At 42.4% G+C, this 18825-nt stretch overlaps 1 protein-coding gene across 1 annotated transcript in view; it reads right to left on the bottom strand.

The window, feature by feature from the left end:
* Positions 1 to 334: 334 nt before the first annotated feature.
* VSTM2L (V-set and transmembrane domain containing 2 like) overlaps positions 335 to 18825 on the bottom strand; it is a 374939-nt gene continuing 356448 nt past the window's right edge. Inside the window, exon 4 of the mRNA XM_086932234.1 lies at positions 335 to 9158. Within this exon, the coding sequence (XP_086788360.1) occupies positions 8781 to 9158 (378 nt within the window). The 3' untranslated portion in view covers positions 335 to 8780. The remainder of the gene's footprint in view (positions 9159 to 18825) is intronic.

The following is an 18825-nucleotide window of genomic DNA, read 5'->3' as shown; positions in this document are numbered from 1 at the left end:
CTGATTAAGTTCAGGCACTTCGACTGATCTTTTGCATACAAAGATCAGACGTTTGACTCCCCAAAGCTCTGAGAGGTATTTACATTATCCCCTGACTTTCATATAGTTCTGTTATCCACATAGAAACAACCTACACCACAAAAGTTGCATGTTACACATGGATAACAATGCGAAACCCCAGAGTGCGACTAGTTACCACACAAGTTATATTGCACAATGTATGATTTCTTGAGAGCTGTGCAATGCACACTCAAGAACTATTGATCAAGAACGTTGGTCTTTACTGCACCCCCCCCCCCCCCCCCAAAGAATGACTTGAAGATTGATCTTCTTGGGAGAAAATTATAAGCTTTATTTACAGTATACAATATGTCTTCTAACATCAAAATGTGGTTTCAGTTTACAACTCGCAGTGTAGCTAAGAAAGTTACATGTGTTTCTCAAAGCTACTAAGATGCTGTGAGAAATTCTTCTTGATTGCCTGGTTAGGTTCATCCACTTATCCAACGTGCTTAATAGATCATCAGCCTGTGCTGTACAATGTGTAATATACAGTTTGCTTTAAAAAAAATCCAAAATCATGACATTTAAGAAATACTTTAGCACCCCCAATGCAATGAATAGTGTGTTTATCACTTCCCTATTGAGAAAAAAATAAACAGCAATGGATGCAATGCTAGCATGAATCTCAGCCACTAGTAATTATTGTGTTAACTAAGTAAATTCTCTTTTAAATTGTCACATATTAGGGCATTTCCTTTGACCCAAAAGGGCAAGCTGATCATCAGGTACTCACAAACATGGGTTCTGTGCATTTGACAGATGAGCACCAACGAGGCAAAAACTAGTCTGGGGTTTTTTGTGTACCAGTTCATAAGGGACATACCATGGTAGATTTAGTCAGACTGTTTGTATTGGAGCAGGACCATATGTAATTTGCATAACTAGTGAGCAAAAAGAAAACTGGACTGGTACACAGCCCGATTGATAGCCAGTGGCTGAAGTCTATCGATCTCTTTTCGGTTTGTCTCAAAGTGACTCCCTAGGTCCCTACAATTTACCCATACATGGGTTCTGTGCTTACTGTGCTGCACTTCCCAAAATACATGGGTTCAGTGCTCACTGTGCTACAGTACCCACACATTGCCTCATTTGTGAAGTACACAGTTGCGGAGGTTAATGTAACCACTGAACTCCCCTTCTTTTTTTATTTTAATTTTATTTGATTATCATTGTTTCGCATAGCCCACAATAAACTAGATCAATAAATGTTCTATGCTTCCTTTATCCCAATTCATTGCATATATACATTTCAAACAAAAGAGACACAAGGGAAGCATCCCCTTGCCAAAATATTGTGTTTAGATGAGTTCTCTGTTCTCAACAGGTTGGCTGGACAACACATGTCTCTTTGCAGCACAGCAGGGTATGGAGGAAGGTGAGCTCTCATTAGGTGTTTTTTTTTAAATCATATAGGCATGCTAATACTGAAGTCAATCTATGCAACAATATATGTATATTCAAAAACGAGATCAAGTCACTCTTGTTGAAATCTCACGAGATGACCTCTACATCAACCCCAAGTAAGAAATATGAGGTCAGGCACACCCTGCGAACTCGGTCTGAGGCTACTGATTGACAGCTCACAGGTGGGGTGGTACGTAACCAGCCGAACAAACACACAAACAGGAAAACCCAGATTAGTCCCACAGATGGTCCCAGGAGATGGCTAGAGAGGTGCGCACATTCCCAAAATACCATAAAGTTAAATGCCACTTGAAGTTAGGAACACTCAGCAAATGAGAGCACAGCAAACACAGTACACTCGGAGATCACATGCTCCCCATACCAGACATCTGGACACTTCACCCACTGACCCTCTTTCTGTCTACACAAAGTCGGGACTCACCCGCATTCACTATCAAGTGGCCTGATTACACCCCATGATGCCAGCATTCCTTTCTCTAAAATAAGATCTTAATTGTTTTGTGATGGTCCAAAGACTGTATATGATGGTCTCAGAACAAATGTATATTGAGACAGTTCTCAGACCCGTTTCCGTGGATGTGTTCCTGGCCAAAGCATTTAATTAAGCCAACTCTTCCTGTTTTGTCCAATGGCTCTTGTCTTTTGTTTGTTCAAGGTAAATTCATATTCCAGCAACAGGCATGGCGAGGCATCCTATTGGTTTTTGTGATCAGGTGAAGTGGTGCCAACAGCTCAAGGGATCAGATGAAAGTGCTGCTTTGAGTTAATGGATAACAATTCATACCAGGAAGTTACCCGCAACATACTTGAACCAGTACATGGAGTTTTTGGGAGTCATGGGTGACAGATGTCCATCATTGAAAAGACAGTTCCTAGGCAATCCTAGTGGATAAAAATATATGGGCGGAGGGTATCACAGAAACCAAGGACAGTAAGGAATGTCTGTAAAGGTATGTATCATATTTTTAATACATCACTAGTTAAAAACATTAATCATAGTACATTCCAATCATAGCTCAAAATTTCAATTAATAAATTCAGGTAAAAAAATACAGTCAATAGGTAATACAATTATACAATAAAAAAAAATCGAGCAATAATAATCCAATCAATAAACAATATATATATATATACAAACAGTAATAAATCAGGTAGTGATTACTGTCCTTGGTTTCTGTCCGCCCATATATTTTTATCCACTAGGATTGCCTAGAAACTGTCTTTTCACATATATTTTATTCCCTGTCCTAGGAATCGCACGATTAAAGTTCAGGGGGCCTTTGTTTATTCCCTAGATGTCCATCATTGTGCAGCAATGGGCTACACTCAGGACTGAAGTGGCAGCACCTAAGACTATATTTAAATAAAACAATAGCATAAATAAATAGCACAAATTGAAGCTCACCCAGCTCTTAACTTAAGTACCTCTCAACACCCTATGCAGTCAATAATAACTACACTAGCAGTAAGTGAGATGATGCCTTGTTAATCAATAACACATTGTCCTAAGGCCTTACCATTAAAACCTTCCTTGACCACCACATTAGAAACACAGTAGACAAATTGTAGCTCCAACTCTGGAAAATTATTTTTTACAACAGACACATGACTGTCACGCAAACGTGCAGGCACTATTTACATCCAGTTTTTAATGCACTAAAGGCCGAAGGACTGGAATTTCCCCCACCTCAACTTTGCTATAAGTTAAATTCAGCACTTCTCATGAATTAACTTGTTTCTTTTTTTTTAAATCATAAACAAGGATGAAACCTCTTGGAGTGACAGTTGTCTTTCTGGGTGTCATCTTGTAAATATTGATAGGCTGAAGGGGGCTTTGTGAGAGAGCATTAATGATGTAAGCAGCAAGAGAACATATAATTTCATGATCTGTGGAAGGTTGTTTTGTGTTCAGGCCCACACTCAGGAAGTCCTCAAAACCTAAAGATGTGTGATAGTAGAGTGTATATGTAAAGAAAATTGGGTTTAGCAGCAAGCTGCTGATTCTGAACATCTCCTACTTGGACTCTAATCAAGGCTTCAGGACTTGACCAGAATGACTGTGATGTTGAGTCAATTACTTTATGTCCAAGTGTCTCAAACTAAAACATGAAGGGAAATATGTGACTAACTTTACTAAGTCTTGTTTAATATTCTCCTGGTTTCATGTTTAAACAAGCCATCTTTCCCATCATAGCCTAGTTTCTGTTACCCAAAGAGTCATTTATGGAGTTAGGACTGCTATGATAGTGGTGCAGTAAAATAAGGATCAGCTCGATTGCTTTGGAGAACTCTCCCTGCATCACCTTGACCAGATGTACTGCTGCCAAAGATACTAGCTTATTTTGAGCCTAGTATAATTGCACATCGCTTGTGCTATACTAGGACAGAGACGTCCTATGTAGATTTGAGAATTGAATTATCAATGGCAGACGTTCAGGATTTCCACAGCAGCATACCTGATATTGGTCCAACGCATCAACCATCTTCTCAGCTCAGCATTGCTGTTTCTACATTGATTTTGTGTTGAAGTTGAATCCTTCTTTTATATACATTGCCATCCACTCTGTTTTACATGGCAAAAAGCTCAATGTATGTGAAGGGTGCTGGGCCAAAAAATAATTCTGGGTTGAAATCACTCAATAAAAAATCAATATATAACAGGGATTCCATTGACCCTGTTATCAAATTGCTAAAAAACAAAGGATTTTGCTCTTCCTACAGAATTTTATGAATTTTCTGTTACCACCAAAACTCTGAATCTGAATCTACCTTTATGTATAGCTTGGCCAGAATTGTTAGGAATACTGTATATATGAAAACATTAGTCTTCTATACATATGTCGTAATAGTATGTGCAAAATCAAAACTACAACTGTTCACAGTTCCTTTCTGCTGTCAAAATAGATATATTCTGGGTAGATCCATCATCCATGCTTCTCATGAATTAACTTGTTTCTTTTTTTTTTAAATCATAAACAAGGATGAAACCTCTTGGAGTGACAGTTGTCTTTCTGGGTGTCATCTTGTAAATATTGATAGGCTGAAGGGGGCTTTGTGAGAGAGCATTAATGATGTAAGCAGCAAGAGAACATATAATTTCATGATCTGTGGAAGGTTGTTTTGTGTTCAGGCCCACACTCAGGAAGTCCTCAAAACCTAAAGATGTGTGATAGTAGAGTGTATATGTAAAGAAAATTGGGTTTAGCAGCAAGCTGCTGATTCTGAACATCTCCTACTTGGACTCTAATCAAGGCTTCAGGACTTGACCAGAATGACTGTGATGTTGAGTCAATTACTTTATGTCCAAGTGTCTCAAACTAAAACATGAAGGGAAATATGTGACTAACTTTACTAAGTCTTGTTTAATATTCTCCTGGTTTCATGTTTAAACAAGCCATCTTTCCCATCATAGCCTAGTTTCTGTTACCCAAAGAGTCATTTATGGAGTTAGGACTGCTATGATAGTGGTGCAGTAAAATAAGGATCAGCTCGATTGCTTTGGAGAACTCTCCCTGCATCACCTTGACCAGATGTACTGCTGCCAAAGATACTAGCTTATTTTGAGCCTAGTATAATTGCACATCGCTTGTGCTATACTAGGACAGAGACGTCCTATGTAGATTTGAGAATTGAATTATCAATGGCAGACGTTCAGGATTTCCACACAAGGTAAATTTGCATAGAATAAATCTATATCGAATACATATACATAGTCAGAGATTATCAAGAAAACCTGTTGCAGATCCAGCCCTCTTGGACCTCCGTTGACCGTCCCTCCCTACACTAGGAACCCTGGAGATTGTGGACATAGGAAAACTGAGGTGTATCTGACCAAAAATAGCACTGATTGGGCAGGACCAGAAGGGAAGTGTTAATCCATAATCAGAAGCAGTACCTGTTTCTGGTCCCAAGTTTAGAATTCATCAGACCTTAATTCTAGCAGGCATGGAGTGATTGCCTGCTTCATAGAGCAAACAAGGAACTACTTCTTAGAAGTGAAGTGGGAAGATATAACCAGCAAGTTTAAAAATCTTAAAAAACTGAAGACTAAGCATTCTTATTTGAGAGTTTCATGGAGTTGTGCATAAAATGCCTCATTTATCCAGGTCACTGCATTGTCACTTTCATATTTATGTACTTGTGTAGCAATGAGAATTAACGTAATGACTAGTCTTTTGCATTAACTGTGTACAAGTAAATGGTATATTAATAGCATCTTTAAAAAACAAGAGAATAAGCTTAATGACTTCTAGGTGGTTAACCTTGGTATAAAACATATACTTTAACATCTCTGCACTAAAAACATACCAGAATAAATGCCAGGGCAAAATATCAGAAAGATAAAAACATAATATAAAATAAAATCTTTGGCATAAAACAGCATGCACAACCTAGTTTATTGAAATAAAACGCTATTTAAAATTGCCCAATAGTATACTCCTGGCTTTATGTTGCTAATTGCAGTCGTATGTTGTCAATCCACAAATTTACCCTGATGGATCTGTTGACCGACAGACTTGCTCTGCCACTCTGTGTCAATGCAGCTCATTAGGTAAAAACTGAATGGCATAGGTAGAACTCAAACTACATGATATTTTGTGTTGCCCCTGTGATACTATCATCCTTAGCGAGCAATGAGCGTTTCTTAGGGCTTACATGCTTGCCGGTGTACCAGGATAGATTGCTTAGTACGACTGAAAGTATCAAAGAGTGTGATCCTTACTTTAGACCCACTATGAATTCCAAATTGTAGTCCATTCCTCAATATCTCCCCTTTTGACCATGATAATGTCATATAATTTGCTCTCCAGAAGAATGAATTAAACTTTAGCAAAGTATCAAAAATATTGCAATAAAAACAATCTTGTTCCCAAATTCAGGTAGAAGAATTCCATTATGTTTTATCTCCGTTGATGGTCAAGCTTCTGTCCGTAATATTTACGGGCGGAGACCATTCTTTCTGTAAGCCACTGTCTACATTCACTAACAAACTTCTGATCCTCTGAATCAAGAAAGCTGATCACATGCAGGATTACAACTGTTTTTAGGAGGGAATACATTTTACTTAAGAGGGTCTAATTAAATGGAATATTTTGTCATTATCCAGGTACATCCGTCAACATTCATCCTGCTTTGAAATAAATCTTTGCCTGTTTCTGTAATCAACCTTTCCTGGATTGATGTCCCATTGCTTCTGTACTGCTAGCACTTACCTGGTTGCACCTATCCTGCTGACCATGCACATGTACACTCTTCATCGTGTCACTGTTCCTAATGTTGTTAGGTCTATCTTGCTCTGATTTCGTAGTGGGTGCCCCTAAGAAGGGCGCTGAGCAAATACTCTATTTATTCCAGCACAATTAAATGTCCAGAATAAACAAATACATAAAAGATCAGAAGTTCAGTTTCTTTGGCTAAAATCAGATTACTAAAAAAATACATTTGTCAAATCTGGGAAAGAGTTCTGTTTAGGCAGCTGGACAGCCTCTGAATTGATGTACACATTTTCTTCTCATATAGATTCTCAAACTAAGTAGTTGGCTATCAATTATTGATATCAGGTTTAGAGATGGAAGAATTCATGCAATTCCTAAATAATTGTAGGAGCATTTTCATTTCTTTTTTCATCTTTCATACTGCTTGCATTGTTTTAGTGAACTTCAAAATAAGTCTTTGAGTATGTGATCTCATTCTTAAGCTGAAGCCTAGGTTCCAAGTAGTTTCCCTATCTTTCTACCCCTCTGACCCTCCTTCCCATCCTGTGATCTCTTTTGTGGGGTCCCTAATACAGAACATAACTCATATCATTGGGATACCATGTAGTGAACTCTAAGTATTGTTAATTGTATCTATAATTATTAGGACCAGAAACTAGTACTGAAGAAAGAGGTTTCCTAAAGTTAGCATGTCACTCAAGCTAAAATAATATTATCATCTACTACTCCTCAATGGTACTAATCATGAACAGTTATTCGGTTGTAGTTACCTTTAATACTGCAGAAGTAGTCTACATCTATTTATCTTGTGTTTCTACTCCACCAGGATTCAGTCTAGGGCCTAGGTGTTTTGGAGTCTGTTCAACTTCCACCTGCATTCATTTGTAATGATCAATGATGCAGATTTGATCCCAGTCTAAATTTCCAAAGCCTCATCATTGGTGACTACATCAGAATCCCTTCCCACACCTCTCTACCCCCCACACCCTCACCCCCTCTCCCAATTTAGGCCGGCCTTCTTAGAGCAGAAGTTCACTAATTTAAAAATTCAAGCTTTCACGTACAACATGTTTCTCCCTGTCTGCCCTTAGTTAGCTGACTTCAGGCCCTAAGAGACAAGAAGGTCACTTTTAAAGTACTGAAAGATCAGGAAAGAAGCTGGGGAGACACATTACTCTGTAAAATTGAGTTACAGGGAGGAGAGTGAGGAAACTATAAAGATATGGTTCAAAAGGGAAGATACCTGTTCTGCAACCCTTGAAGAAGGCATGAAGAAAACACAAGGCGCCAGCTGATGCATAAATAGGGATCATGTCGCTTCATGCAATTAGAAATTACTGTAACACAATATCACATTTGCTGAGATCAAGGAGAGGAAAGCAGATTGATTGTTAACATGTTACAAACATATACAGCAAAATACAAGTCTGTAGCAGAAACAACAAGTTGGGGGCTAGTGAGTCATGGGATTGACATAAAGTGGGGAGTAGACGTGGGTAGAACTTTCTGTGGCCTTATGTTTCCAGTATGTTGTCCATATACAGGAATATTAAGCAAGTTGAGCAATCCACCTGCTTTGTTTTTGTACTTCTGGAGATTTATGTTTGGATACAAGTTCTATTTCCCAAATATTACCTTCCTTTAGACTTCTACACCCTCCAGTTTCCAATCGGCCATGGTTCAAGATTGATGGCACCACCTCTTCCCTTTTGTCCCTCATACATTATCCCTTTAAGATGAATCCAGTATCCTTGGTTGAATCAGCATCCTTTCACCCAGGTCACAGCATTTCCAATAGCAAATAAATACAACAGAAACTCAGCACAAAAGAGTGGGACGCCAGAGGCATAATTGAGTAAAGCAAAGATATGTCTACAGTCTGTTGCAGTGTGGTTTGCTCTCCAGCTTTACTTCGCGCAGAGGCGTTCCTGGCACCTGGCAGCAGCAATGATAATAGTGGCAAAGCTGGTACACCCAGTATCTTACTTTTCATGCACACCTCTGTACAATGTATCAAGAGTTGGGGAGGGGGAGAACTTAGGCTGACTTAGTCCAACCACACGCAGATGCTTAAGTCTACAGAGCACAACTGTCTGGGCAAGAGGCATCAGCAGAGCGCTTCTTCAGCTCTTTGCCTCCTTTCTGATGGTGGTGGTGAGGGCTCTGTGCCTGTTGATGATTGCCAGAGAGCTTTGCTTGGTCAGGTGGAAGGTCGCCGGTGTTGGACTCGGACAGCTGAGTATCCTGCAGCTGAGAAGACGAGGAAGTGGAGACACCATGGAGATAAACCTCAGACTTATCTGGCTCTACACGAAGATATGCCTTGACCTTGTGGTGTCGTGCCTTGCCATCACTGAAGTCGATGACCCTACATTCGTATGTCCCTTCATCGGACATTTTCACTCGGGAGAGTCGCAACTTGTGGGAGATGTTACTCCCCACTACCTTGACGACCTGCAATGAGAACAAAATCAAGTATAATTAAAAACTAGTGTTGTAATGTATTCATTTTGATGAATGACTATTGGATACATGAAATTATGATTTAAATATTCTGGGCGATCCAGTGCTGCATTAATACATTTTAACATACATTGAATATTGCCTCTATATTCTAAGTGACACATGTGGTGGCCCATACTTTTCCTGAATTAAAAAAATTGAAAAGTATGTTTCTCTCCTCTACTCAGGGACTTTAATCTTGCTGCTCATTTCCACCTTTAGACCTCAGGTACCCACATTGCCCATGCTCCAGCATAGAACATTTTTACACACTCCATACTCTATACATCCCAGGTCATAGCTGAAGGAAGGTCAGTTTCAGAGGATGGAGCACCTATTGTGGAGTTATAAATATATCCAAGCCCTTCGGTTAATTAGTAGCACAATTCCATACTACGAATCTGGGTCCGGATTTACTACCATTTGCATAGTATTGCATGAAAATCTACAGCGTTGTGTTGTGTGAATGGTAAACAAAAGTATGCAGCCACAAAATGGCCCATAGTCTTTTGCTGGACCAGTGTAACTGCTGCCACACCTTCTATGATCAGCTGTGGAATGTATTTCAGTCCAATTAGCAGCCTGTCTTATTCAGAACCTATTCCTTATAATGTACATTATTTACCTCTTGTCTAACAAACCATCTGCCCTGATTCACTACACAGTCTACCCCCCACACAGACAAACAATCTCCTGTCTTGCTGAATAGTCTATCTTTGATTTGTTGTCAACCTTACCTAAGCTTTGTATCATTTAACCCCTGACTTTAGTTAAAGTGTTTGAAATGGATGTTGACAGAACAATGAGGAATCAAACAGTGATACAGTAAGCTTTTGAAAAAAACAGAGCAAGAGTTCTTCAAAATTGGTGTGGCTAACTGCCAATGAAGTAGGGCATGAGAACGTGGATCTCCTGGCCGCGGTCCACCATCCAGGCCGATCCTGAGTGGTGCATACCAATTTCGCACCTCATCCTCACAGCAGGGATAAAGATCAATGTGCCCCTGGTAGCCAAAGCAGGAACCGAGGGATTTAGCGGCTTCCTGTGGGGACGAGAAAGGAAGCGACGGGGCTCACCGCAAGGCTGCCCCTTTTGAAATGGTGGTGCACTGGAGATCATGACCCAGCCCAACTTTCAGCGGCTGAAAATGTGGACCCCACCACATCCCAGCAGGTGACTTCAGAGGGCTCCCCGAACTGCGTCACTCCAGAGAGGAGTGTCATTTCTTCTGGTGGGGCTCTGATATGGTGTGCTATGCTCCATTACGAGGGCCTGGGGGGCCTACAATGATGATGAGTGTGACAGACAGGCTCCCAGCTGGAGCGGTTGCCAGATGCCTAGAGTGGACCTACCTGGCTTTGCAGTAAGTGTAACAGCCCCTCTCTGACTGTTTCACTGCTGAGCCTCATCAAAACTGCCAACCACAAGGATGGAGACTAATGAGATGGCCTCTCCCACTCCTGCTCCTCACGGTTTTCCCATAACTTGATGGGCCAAGCGGATGGCGTGAGCACTCACCAGAGCAGTCGTGCGGTGAGGCTGACTGGGGAGGGGGGGGGGGGGGGAATTGAGGACTTCTTCCCTCAAGGGACTCACCCTGTTGGAGCACCCTTGCCAAAAATACAGCCCCAGCGGGGACTGTACCGATGATCCAAAACTTCCATACAGGGGAACACATTATCGCCCCCCGAACTGGCCCATAAATGAACTATATGAGGAAAGCTGCACAGTGAAACCAGATCACCAACTACTTACAAACTCCATAATCGCTACCTACCTCCTCTTGATCTACTGTGAACACCCCTGTACATACTCCCACACCATCTCATCCACTGGCACGCACAGTGACCACAAACTGAAATACTGGGGGGCCTAGAGACAACAGCACCTGGCCAGACATCTTTGGGAGAGGTGCTGTGGAGCATGGGCTAGTAATTTGCTGAGCACAACACTGAGCAATACATTTTGTTAGCCCATCAGTGGAGGGCCTGCACAGAGGTCCTCCTGACAAACTTACTAGCGGGAGTGTGAAAACTGCCTTCCTGGTGTACAGAGACTCCCTGAAGGACTGAGACTGGTTGCCCGCTCTAGAACTGCATGCTTGTCTAACAACAGTGGAGAGGGCCCCCTCTCTCTGTCCACTGCTGCCCCCTAATACATTGGGCGTCCTGTCACTTTGTACTGCTTGGAGCACCCTCTATGATCCTCATGACACCAGTTGGGGGCCCGACTACTTTGTAAATGAGAAAATAAGACACTAACAGTGCACTTGGCCTCTTTAGCAGACAGCACTTGCTGCCAATAGACTTGCCCCTATCTGAGGTAATTCTGAGGTGGCGTTGGCCCTATACCCAAGGGTCACGATACGATCAGAAAATACTCAAAGAAAAATGACACGTGTGATCCCTGCCAGTACCAGGATAATCCTCCTGCCACACCTGCACCTGTGGCGAAGATGGAAAGCAGCTCACAGGAAGGATACAGTGGAGCAAGCCTGGATACCATCCTTCAAGCAATAGCTGAATCACACAAAGCGCTTGAGTTCAAAATTGACACCACAGTCACCAATGTGGGGATGCTGAAAGATGACCATAGATGGCTGGCAGAGAGGGTTACCACTACTGAGCGAACACTGGAAGACCTAAACCCTGAGATAAACACTATGCAGGTATGAATGACAAGCATGACGATCATAGTGAAGACACTCGAGTTGTGAGCAGAGGACACAGAGAACAGGGCAAGAAGGAATAACCTCTGAATTATTGGCTTACCGGAGCGCATTGAGGGGCCTGGTGCTGACATGACTGCTCTCTTGGAGGGATGGATCCTCACCAAGATGGTGCCTGTGAACCACTTCCAATTTTCTGCACTCGAATGCACCTACCACTTACCCTCACAGCACCAACTGCTCGAGCGGGACCCGGCCTGTGATAGCCAAAGTTCTACACTTTAAACATCAAGACCATATTCTGACCCAAGCTCGAGTCAAAGGGGACATAATGGTGGAAACCAGAAAAGTTATGATTTTCCCTGATTTTACTAAGGAAGTGCAGCAGCAAATGGCCTCATTCATGGAGGCTAAAAATAGACTCAGGAAATTAGGTATCACATACGCCATACTGTTCCCTGCTGATTTACGAGTGACCTACGAAAACTCAGTACAGTTTTTCACCTCTGCCCCTCAGCTTTGGGGATGGATTGAACAACTTCCCCAATGGGAAGTCCGCCCAGTCATCAGCATCAGACAAAGTACCCAAAACCCCCATGAAAAACGGTTAAAACTGGCATGAAAGTGATCTTGTCCTATTCCTAAGCCTTATAGGAATGCCAAAAAGCAGAGGAGGTGGTGATGACCATAAGTGGGGTGGGATATGTTCCTCCCTCACACCTTGTTGAAGACGCACTGGAAGCGCCAAATTGAGACCACCCGCTGCTTTAAGTTGTGCATATGTAAAATGTGTGAGAATGTTGCTCCTTTGTTTACTAGTTTGGATGGGGTGAATTCACCTCTTGTTCTGGGGTTGGGGTGTTGTTGTTGTTTGGTTCACGGGAACTGTGTTTTATGTCACCCCTGCTGCACCCTCTGCATGGTGGGTTGAAGCCAATTGCCCTCCCATGGGCCAAGACCTGAGGAAGATGGTTCCTGGGTATCACTTAACTTCCTCACTATGGCAACTCCCTTGACCTATACTTTCATCAGCTGGAACGTCAGAGGCTTGAATAGTAGGGCAAAATGATGCAAGATATGTGCAAACTTAAAGAAGTGGGGATCCCATATTGCCCTATTGCAGGAGACCCACCTCACTGCCTCGGAGAGGCATGCATTTCACAAGAGATGGTGGGAACAGATATATGCAACAACATACTATGGGGATCTAATTGACCCTAATGGGAGGTATGTCCTAATAGGACTGGCAGCTAAAGTGGGCCTACTGGATTCCTGGAGACAGCTGCACATGGGAGCTACGGACTATTCGTTCTTCTGGGGACTGCGCGACCTGCACGTTAGGTTGGATGCATTTCTTTGTTCCCCGCGTAAAATATCTCTTTCTCACAGTCTATGACCATAACTCGATACTGCTTACCCTAGACTGGCACAGAAAGCGCCCCCAGACACCGGACTGGTGCCTCCGTGTGAAGTCCCTAGAGCTCCCTGGTAATTAAACCGTCTATACAAGAAGCTATCAGAAACTATTTTGTGTACAATACACACTTGACGGCATCTCCTCTGACTGAGTGGGATGCTTTCAAAGCACAGATAAGGGGCAAATGTTTTGCTGAAGTAGTGGGTGTCTGGAAATCTCTAATATGGGGAGTAGAGACCCAGTAGCAAGCCCAAAGAGATATGGCAGGGCTACAACAGCAGCTTCTAGATGCAAAAGAACAACCTGCGATATGCATGGAGAAGGTTCGATGTTTTGGCCATCGGGAATATATGATAAGGGCCAACACATAATGAGACAAAGCGGGAACGCTACTGGCATGGCTTTGCCACCCCACGTAATGGAGCTCCCTGATACTGGATGTAGAATCGGTCGTGGGTGTAAGGCTCTATGGTCAGAAGGATATCAATCTACGATTTGACAATTATTACAAAACTTTGTATGCCCACCCCCCTCCAACCACCACTGGAAACCTTGACCGACTATTCGGGGCCTGCAGAGCTGCTGCCCTTGGGTGCGGAGGATGCTAAAGACATAGGAGTCCCCATAACTATGTAGGAAGTGTAGGCTGCTATTAGGTCATGGTGCCTGGGACTAATAGTTTTCCAGTAGAGTTTTATGCCACCTACATTGAGGAGCTAGCTCCTAAATTAGTAGAATTATACCCCACAGTTCAGGAAGCTGGTCGACTGCTAGCCACCACTGGAGAGGCTCTTGTGATCCCCTCTTGAAGCCGGGCCTGCCCCCTTAGGATGTTCAAGCATATCACCGTTTATCAATGCTCAATATGGACTATAAAATTCGGAGTCACATAGTGGCCGCCCGCCTCTTTCCCCGCATGTCCACGCTTATACAGTCCGACCAAATCGGATTCCCTTCGGCGGGACACATTGCTAAATATCCGCAGACTCCCCTCCCTCATGGAAACTACAGGCCCAGATGAGGACAGTGTAGTGATGGTCGACATTGAAAAGGCATTTGATAGCCTATGGTGGGACTAATTGAACCAGGTGATTGACAGACTGGGAGTATGTTTCCTCCAATGGACCAGGCTTCTCTATAAGGAACACACTGCGCGGATCCACACTGGCAGAGTAATCTCCAACTCTTACCTGGTGGGGAGGGGGACCAGACAAGGTTGTCTCCTCTCCCCACTTTTGTTTGCCGTCGCTTTTGAGCTGCTGGACAGTAAAGCATGAGCCGGGAGATCCTACCAGGGACTGAACCATTAAGGAATATCCCACAGAATAGCACTGTATGCTGACGGTATACTACTGTTCCTCACCAATGTGGAGGAGGACCTGCCCGGAGTAATCTCGCTGTGGGAACAATTCGATAATGGATTAGGCCTTCGTATAAACTGGCAAAAAGCGATTATGTTCCCCCGGTATCACAATTTGCAACAATCCCAGGATTTACACGGGCTTACTTTGGAGGGATCCTGCATGAAATATCTTGGGATCTAAATATATCATAAATCCAGGGACATGCTAGACAGTAACATTGGGGTGGCACCTTAGCTGGCAGTGTCAAGAAGTTCCATACTTCTGGAACTCTGGCACATTGCGGATATTTACATTTTACCCATGTCACAGGTGAAGCAGTGATAGTCGCGTTTTGCTCATCAATTTCAAATACCTTCAGTAATAGCAGCGCCTTGTGTTTACGTTGTGTGATAAAAGGCCAGCCAGTTGTGATTGCTTTGCCAAAGGCTTGTTTACTCTGGAGATGGATATCCCTCTATCCGTCCGCTGGAGCTCTGTTCCTCAGCACAGAACATGCTGCTCCCATTTCCAAGACCCTGCTGCTGCTTCCACCTGCTCTTTCATTATTCCCAAAGATGTTCCTGAGCATTACCTCTTCTTTAACCTGTCCCTTTCTCCTTCACCTGCAGTTTTAACTGCAACGACTCACCAGCGAGAGGTGTGCAACAACCATTGTAAAATCACACGGGCTAATTGGCTTTCCTACCAAATTGATCCACTCGCGCTATTTATCACCCCATGAAATGTAAGACCTACACACTACCAGCCAAAGGGTGAGGCCAATAAATCAGATTTATACCAGGCCCGGAGGCTCTGGCTCCCGTCCCGGTAATCACTTTCAGAGTTAAAGGCCATTTTCCCACTTGCCGGTGTTTGTTAGCTGAGGATTTTACAGTGTGTGGCTTTTGGGCTGGAGTCCAGCCATAATATCACCTCCATCCCTGACACACAGAGAGAGGCGCTGTGGCAAGTGAGAGGTGGAGGAGGAAGCAGGGCAAGAAAAAAACAGGGAAACGTTGGAAAAGCAAGAGAGGAGGGCAAGCAGCATGGAGACAATGGCCTACTAGAGACAGGAACATTTAGAAGAGAAAGTGGAACCGTTGTTATTTTTATTTTCTTCAAACTTTTTTATTTTGATTTTTGTGAAGAGTAACTTAATGCAGCACACATTGAAGTTGCATTTTTTTTAAATGATGCTTTATGTGCAGGAAGGGGGACCTTCCTGCACATAACTAATCATAGGCAATTTGCTGTTTCTATGTGTGCTAACGAGGAGATATGAAGCATCTCTCCTCGTTTCGCCTGTTTAAGACTAGGTTTTCCCTGGTCTTCATCTTGGTGCTGCCTCCCATTTACACTGCCCTTGTAAATAGGGGCCAGCATCAAAATCAATGGGTTTTGCGGTGGAACGCACACCAAAACACCCATTGCCCTTCCCTTTCATGCTAAATACAGCATGAAAGGGTGCCTTATTTACAAGGCAGCATTGAGCCACGTTAAGGGGCTTACACTGCCTTGTAAATAAGGTGAGGCCCCTGTCGCCATCACAGCATCACTGAAAGTGATGTTGTCATGGCGATAGGGGCTTGTAAATATGCCTGACATTCCGATTTCCGATGGGAGAGGAGACAGTAACATGATCATAGTCATCACAGCATAATGGATTAACATGGATTGCACTGCATGATTGCAAAGAAGGTATTGCCGCATCATCATCATAAGTGAGTCCGAAGACTACCTTACGCTGTTGAGTAAAAGCCTTCTGCACTGCCCAAATGGCAGCTGTGATAACTTGTGTGTGTGCTGCATTTTTCTGCCCTCTTCAAGGCATTCCTTTTACAAAGTATTGGAGTAAAGAATGGTTGTTGGGCCTTTTCAGTCTTGACAGCCAAAATGTGGAACACTCTTCCGGCACCTCTCTGCAAAATATAGAACTTGATGCACTTAAAAAACAGCCTTGAAGACCTGGCTCTTGGCTCAACAACCCTTAGCTCGTTTGTATGTACTCCATTCTTTCACCTGTGTAGGCAGCAGCGCGCTTAATAAAAACTATAACTTAACATATCAGAAAGTCAAAAAGATTTGAATAAGATAGGGACTGGGATGTGCTAAATGCTAAAATAGAAGTAGTGCTAAATGCTAAAATAGAAGTGCTGAGAAAATATTGATGATCGAATACTCTTCGAAGGATAAAATAGTGAAATTTTTTCCCCTGAGTTTTCTGTAGCGCAAACTTGACCTGAAGGTATCAGATCGCTTTACATGAGCACCAGTTGTGGTACAGACGGACACAAGATTTTTTTTTTTAGGCACAGGGAGATTAAGGGCCAGATGTAGGTAATCCCAGTTTACCGACTCCTAAATACTGAATCATACCGATTCGGTATTTTAGAACAGGCAAATGGGATGTAGATAATTTTTTGTAAAAAATTACTGAATCCGTAAATTTCGGTAATTACCGAATCGGTAATTACCGATTCGGTAAAATACCGAATCATACAAAAATGCCACCTACATCTAAAAAGCCCAATACAGGTTGGTAACGGCCGAAATTCGGTAATTTCGGCCGTTACCGACCGGTATTGGGCAACCTACATCTGGCCCTAAGTGATTTGCCCAGAATCACAGGATGTTGAGCATCCCTGCTGAGACTCGAACACGGATCCCCAGCTTCGAGGTATACCACTCTAGCCTTTAGGCCACACCTTCTCCCCAATTAAAATCAAGTATTAAAATGGTGAATGTAATGACAAGGCTCCTTTTCAATCTATCCCACAATTATTTTGAGGAACTCTTGTGTTTTTTCACAAGGTTTCAGCTGTATCACGGTTAGGTTTCTCTTTTTTCTGTCAGCAACCATTAAAAACACTTTAACTAAAGTTCTCTATTAAATTATACAAAACTTAGGTAGGGTTGGAAACAAATTTAGGATAGACTAGACAGCAAGAGAGGAGATGATTGTCTGCCTGATGTGGAGCAAACTATGTGGTGGATAAGGGTAGAGTGCTTGGTAGACAAGAAGTAAATAATGTCTCGATTAAGGAACAGGTTCTATAAAGACAGGCTGTTAATAGTACAGAAATAAATCATAGAGCGGATCAGGGAAGATTTAGCAACAGATGTCGTAGTCCAGCAACAGACAATGGATTTTTATGTGGCTTATCAAGGCTACATTTCGTAGGAGATCTACGGCAGCTGCTGTGTCAGCGCAAAAAGCAAATATTTTGCAGTTAGGGTCAGGTATCTACAGCAGATCAGGGATTGATTATAAGGAAAGTAATAAGAAGCTTGTGTGGAAGATCAAATGTAGTTTTTATGATAAAGCTTTGGTACATTCTGCATAGACAGCAAGTGTAGAATCTACAAAACACCCTTAGTATATTTTGTATCATGGGGTTGTTCATTTTGATCCCAGATCATTGGTAGATTCTATGACAGGTCCATGGCAAATTCTATGCCAGATCCCTGATAAAATCATGGAATAACTATGCCGGAGCACAGGAGATTATGAAGCATATTAGTTTTGGATTCTGTACAACGTGTAGGAGGCAGATTCTATAGCACATCATTGGCAGATTCCCAGTCAAATAATTGATTCATTCTATGGAATAAAAATTCTGGATATGAACCAGGATGATTGTATAGTTTCTAGAAGATTAATAGTACATTGATCAAGAAATCTTGGGTAAATTCTGAAGCAGATGGTCTTCAAATATTTTGGAGTAGATTAGGCAGACTGTGAAGGTGGTGGGGCCATCAGCCTGGGCTCCTTAATGCGGCACACGGCAGCGATAATGTAGTGATTAGAAATAGTGTTTTCCACAGACTGGAGTAGATTCTATAACATTTTTGGGTAGAGACTGCTGGAAATCTAGGCTAGATTTTGCATGTGATATGTGCTGTATTGGTCAGTAGATCACAGGGATCATGTAACAGATGCAAGGTGTTGGCATGTGAAATGTTTGAATCAGGAAAAAGTCACTAACATTTTTTGCAACAAATCGAGATAGATTTTGCGATGTTTTGAGATTTTAGGGTACTATCTGTCAGCCAGAGTTTGACGAATGGGTTACTGAATCTCAAATGTGACGCTATCCTGTATGCTATATTACATATGTCTTATATCTTATGTCACTTGTATTAAGGCAGACGAGATATCTGTCACATTTGTGATGGAGTAACCTGTCCTCT

The sequence above is a fragment of the Lissotriton vulgaris genome, chromosome 7 (assembly GCF_964263255.1).
Source record: "Lissotriton vulgaris chromosome 7, aLisVul1.2, whole genome shotgun sequence".
Taxonomy (NCBI): Eukaryota; Metazoa; Chordata; class Amphibia; order Caudata; family Salamandridae; genus Lissotriton; species Lissotriton vulgaris.
This window is presented reverse-complemented; position numbering and strand designations above follow the sequence as displayed.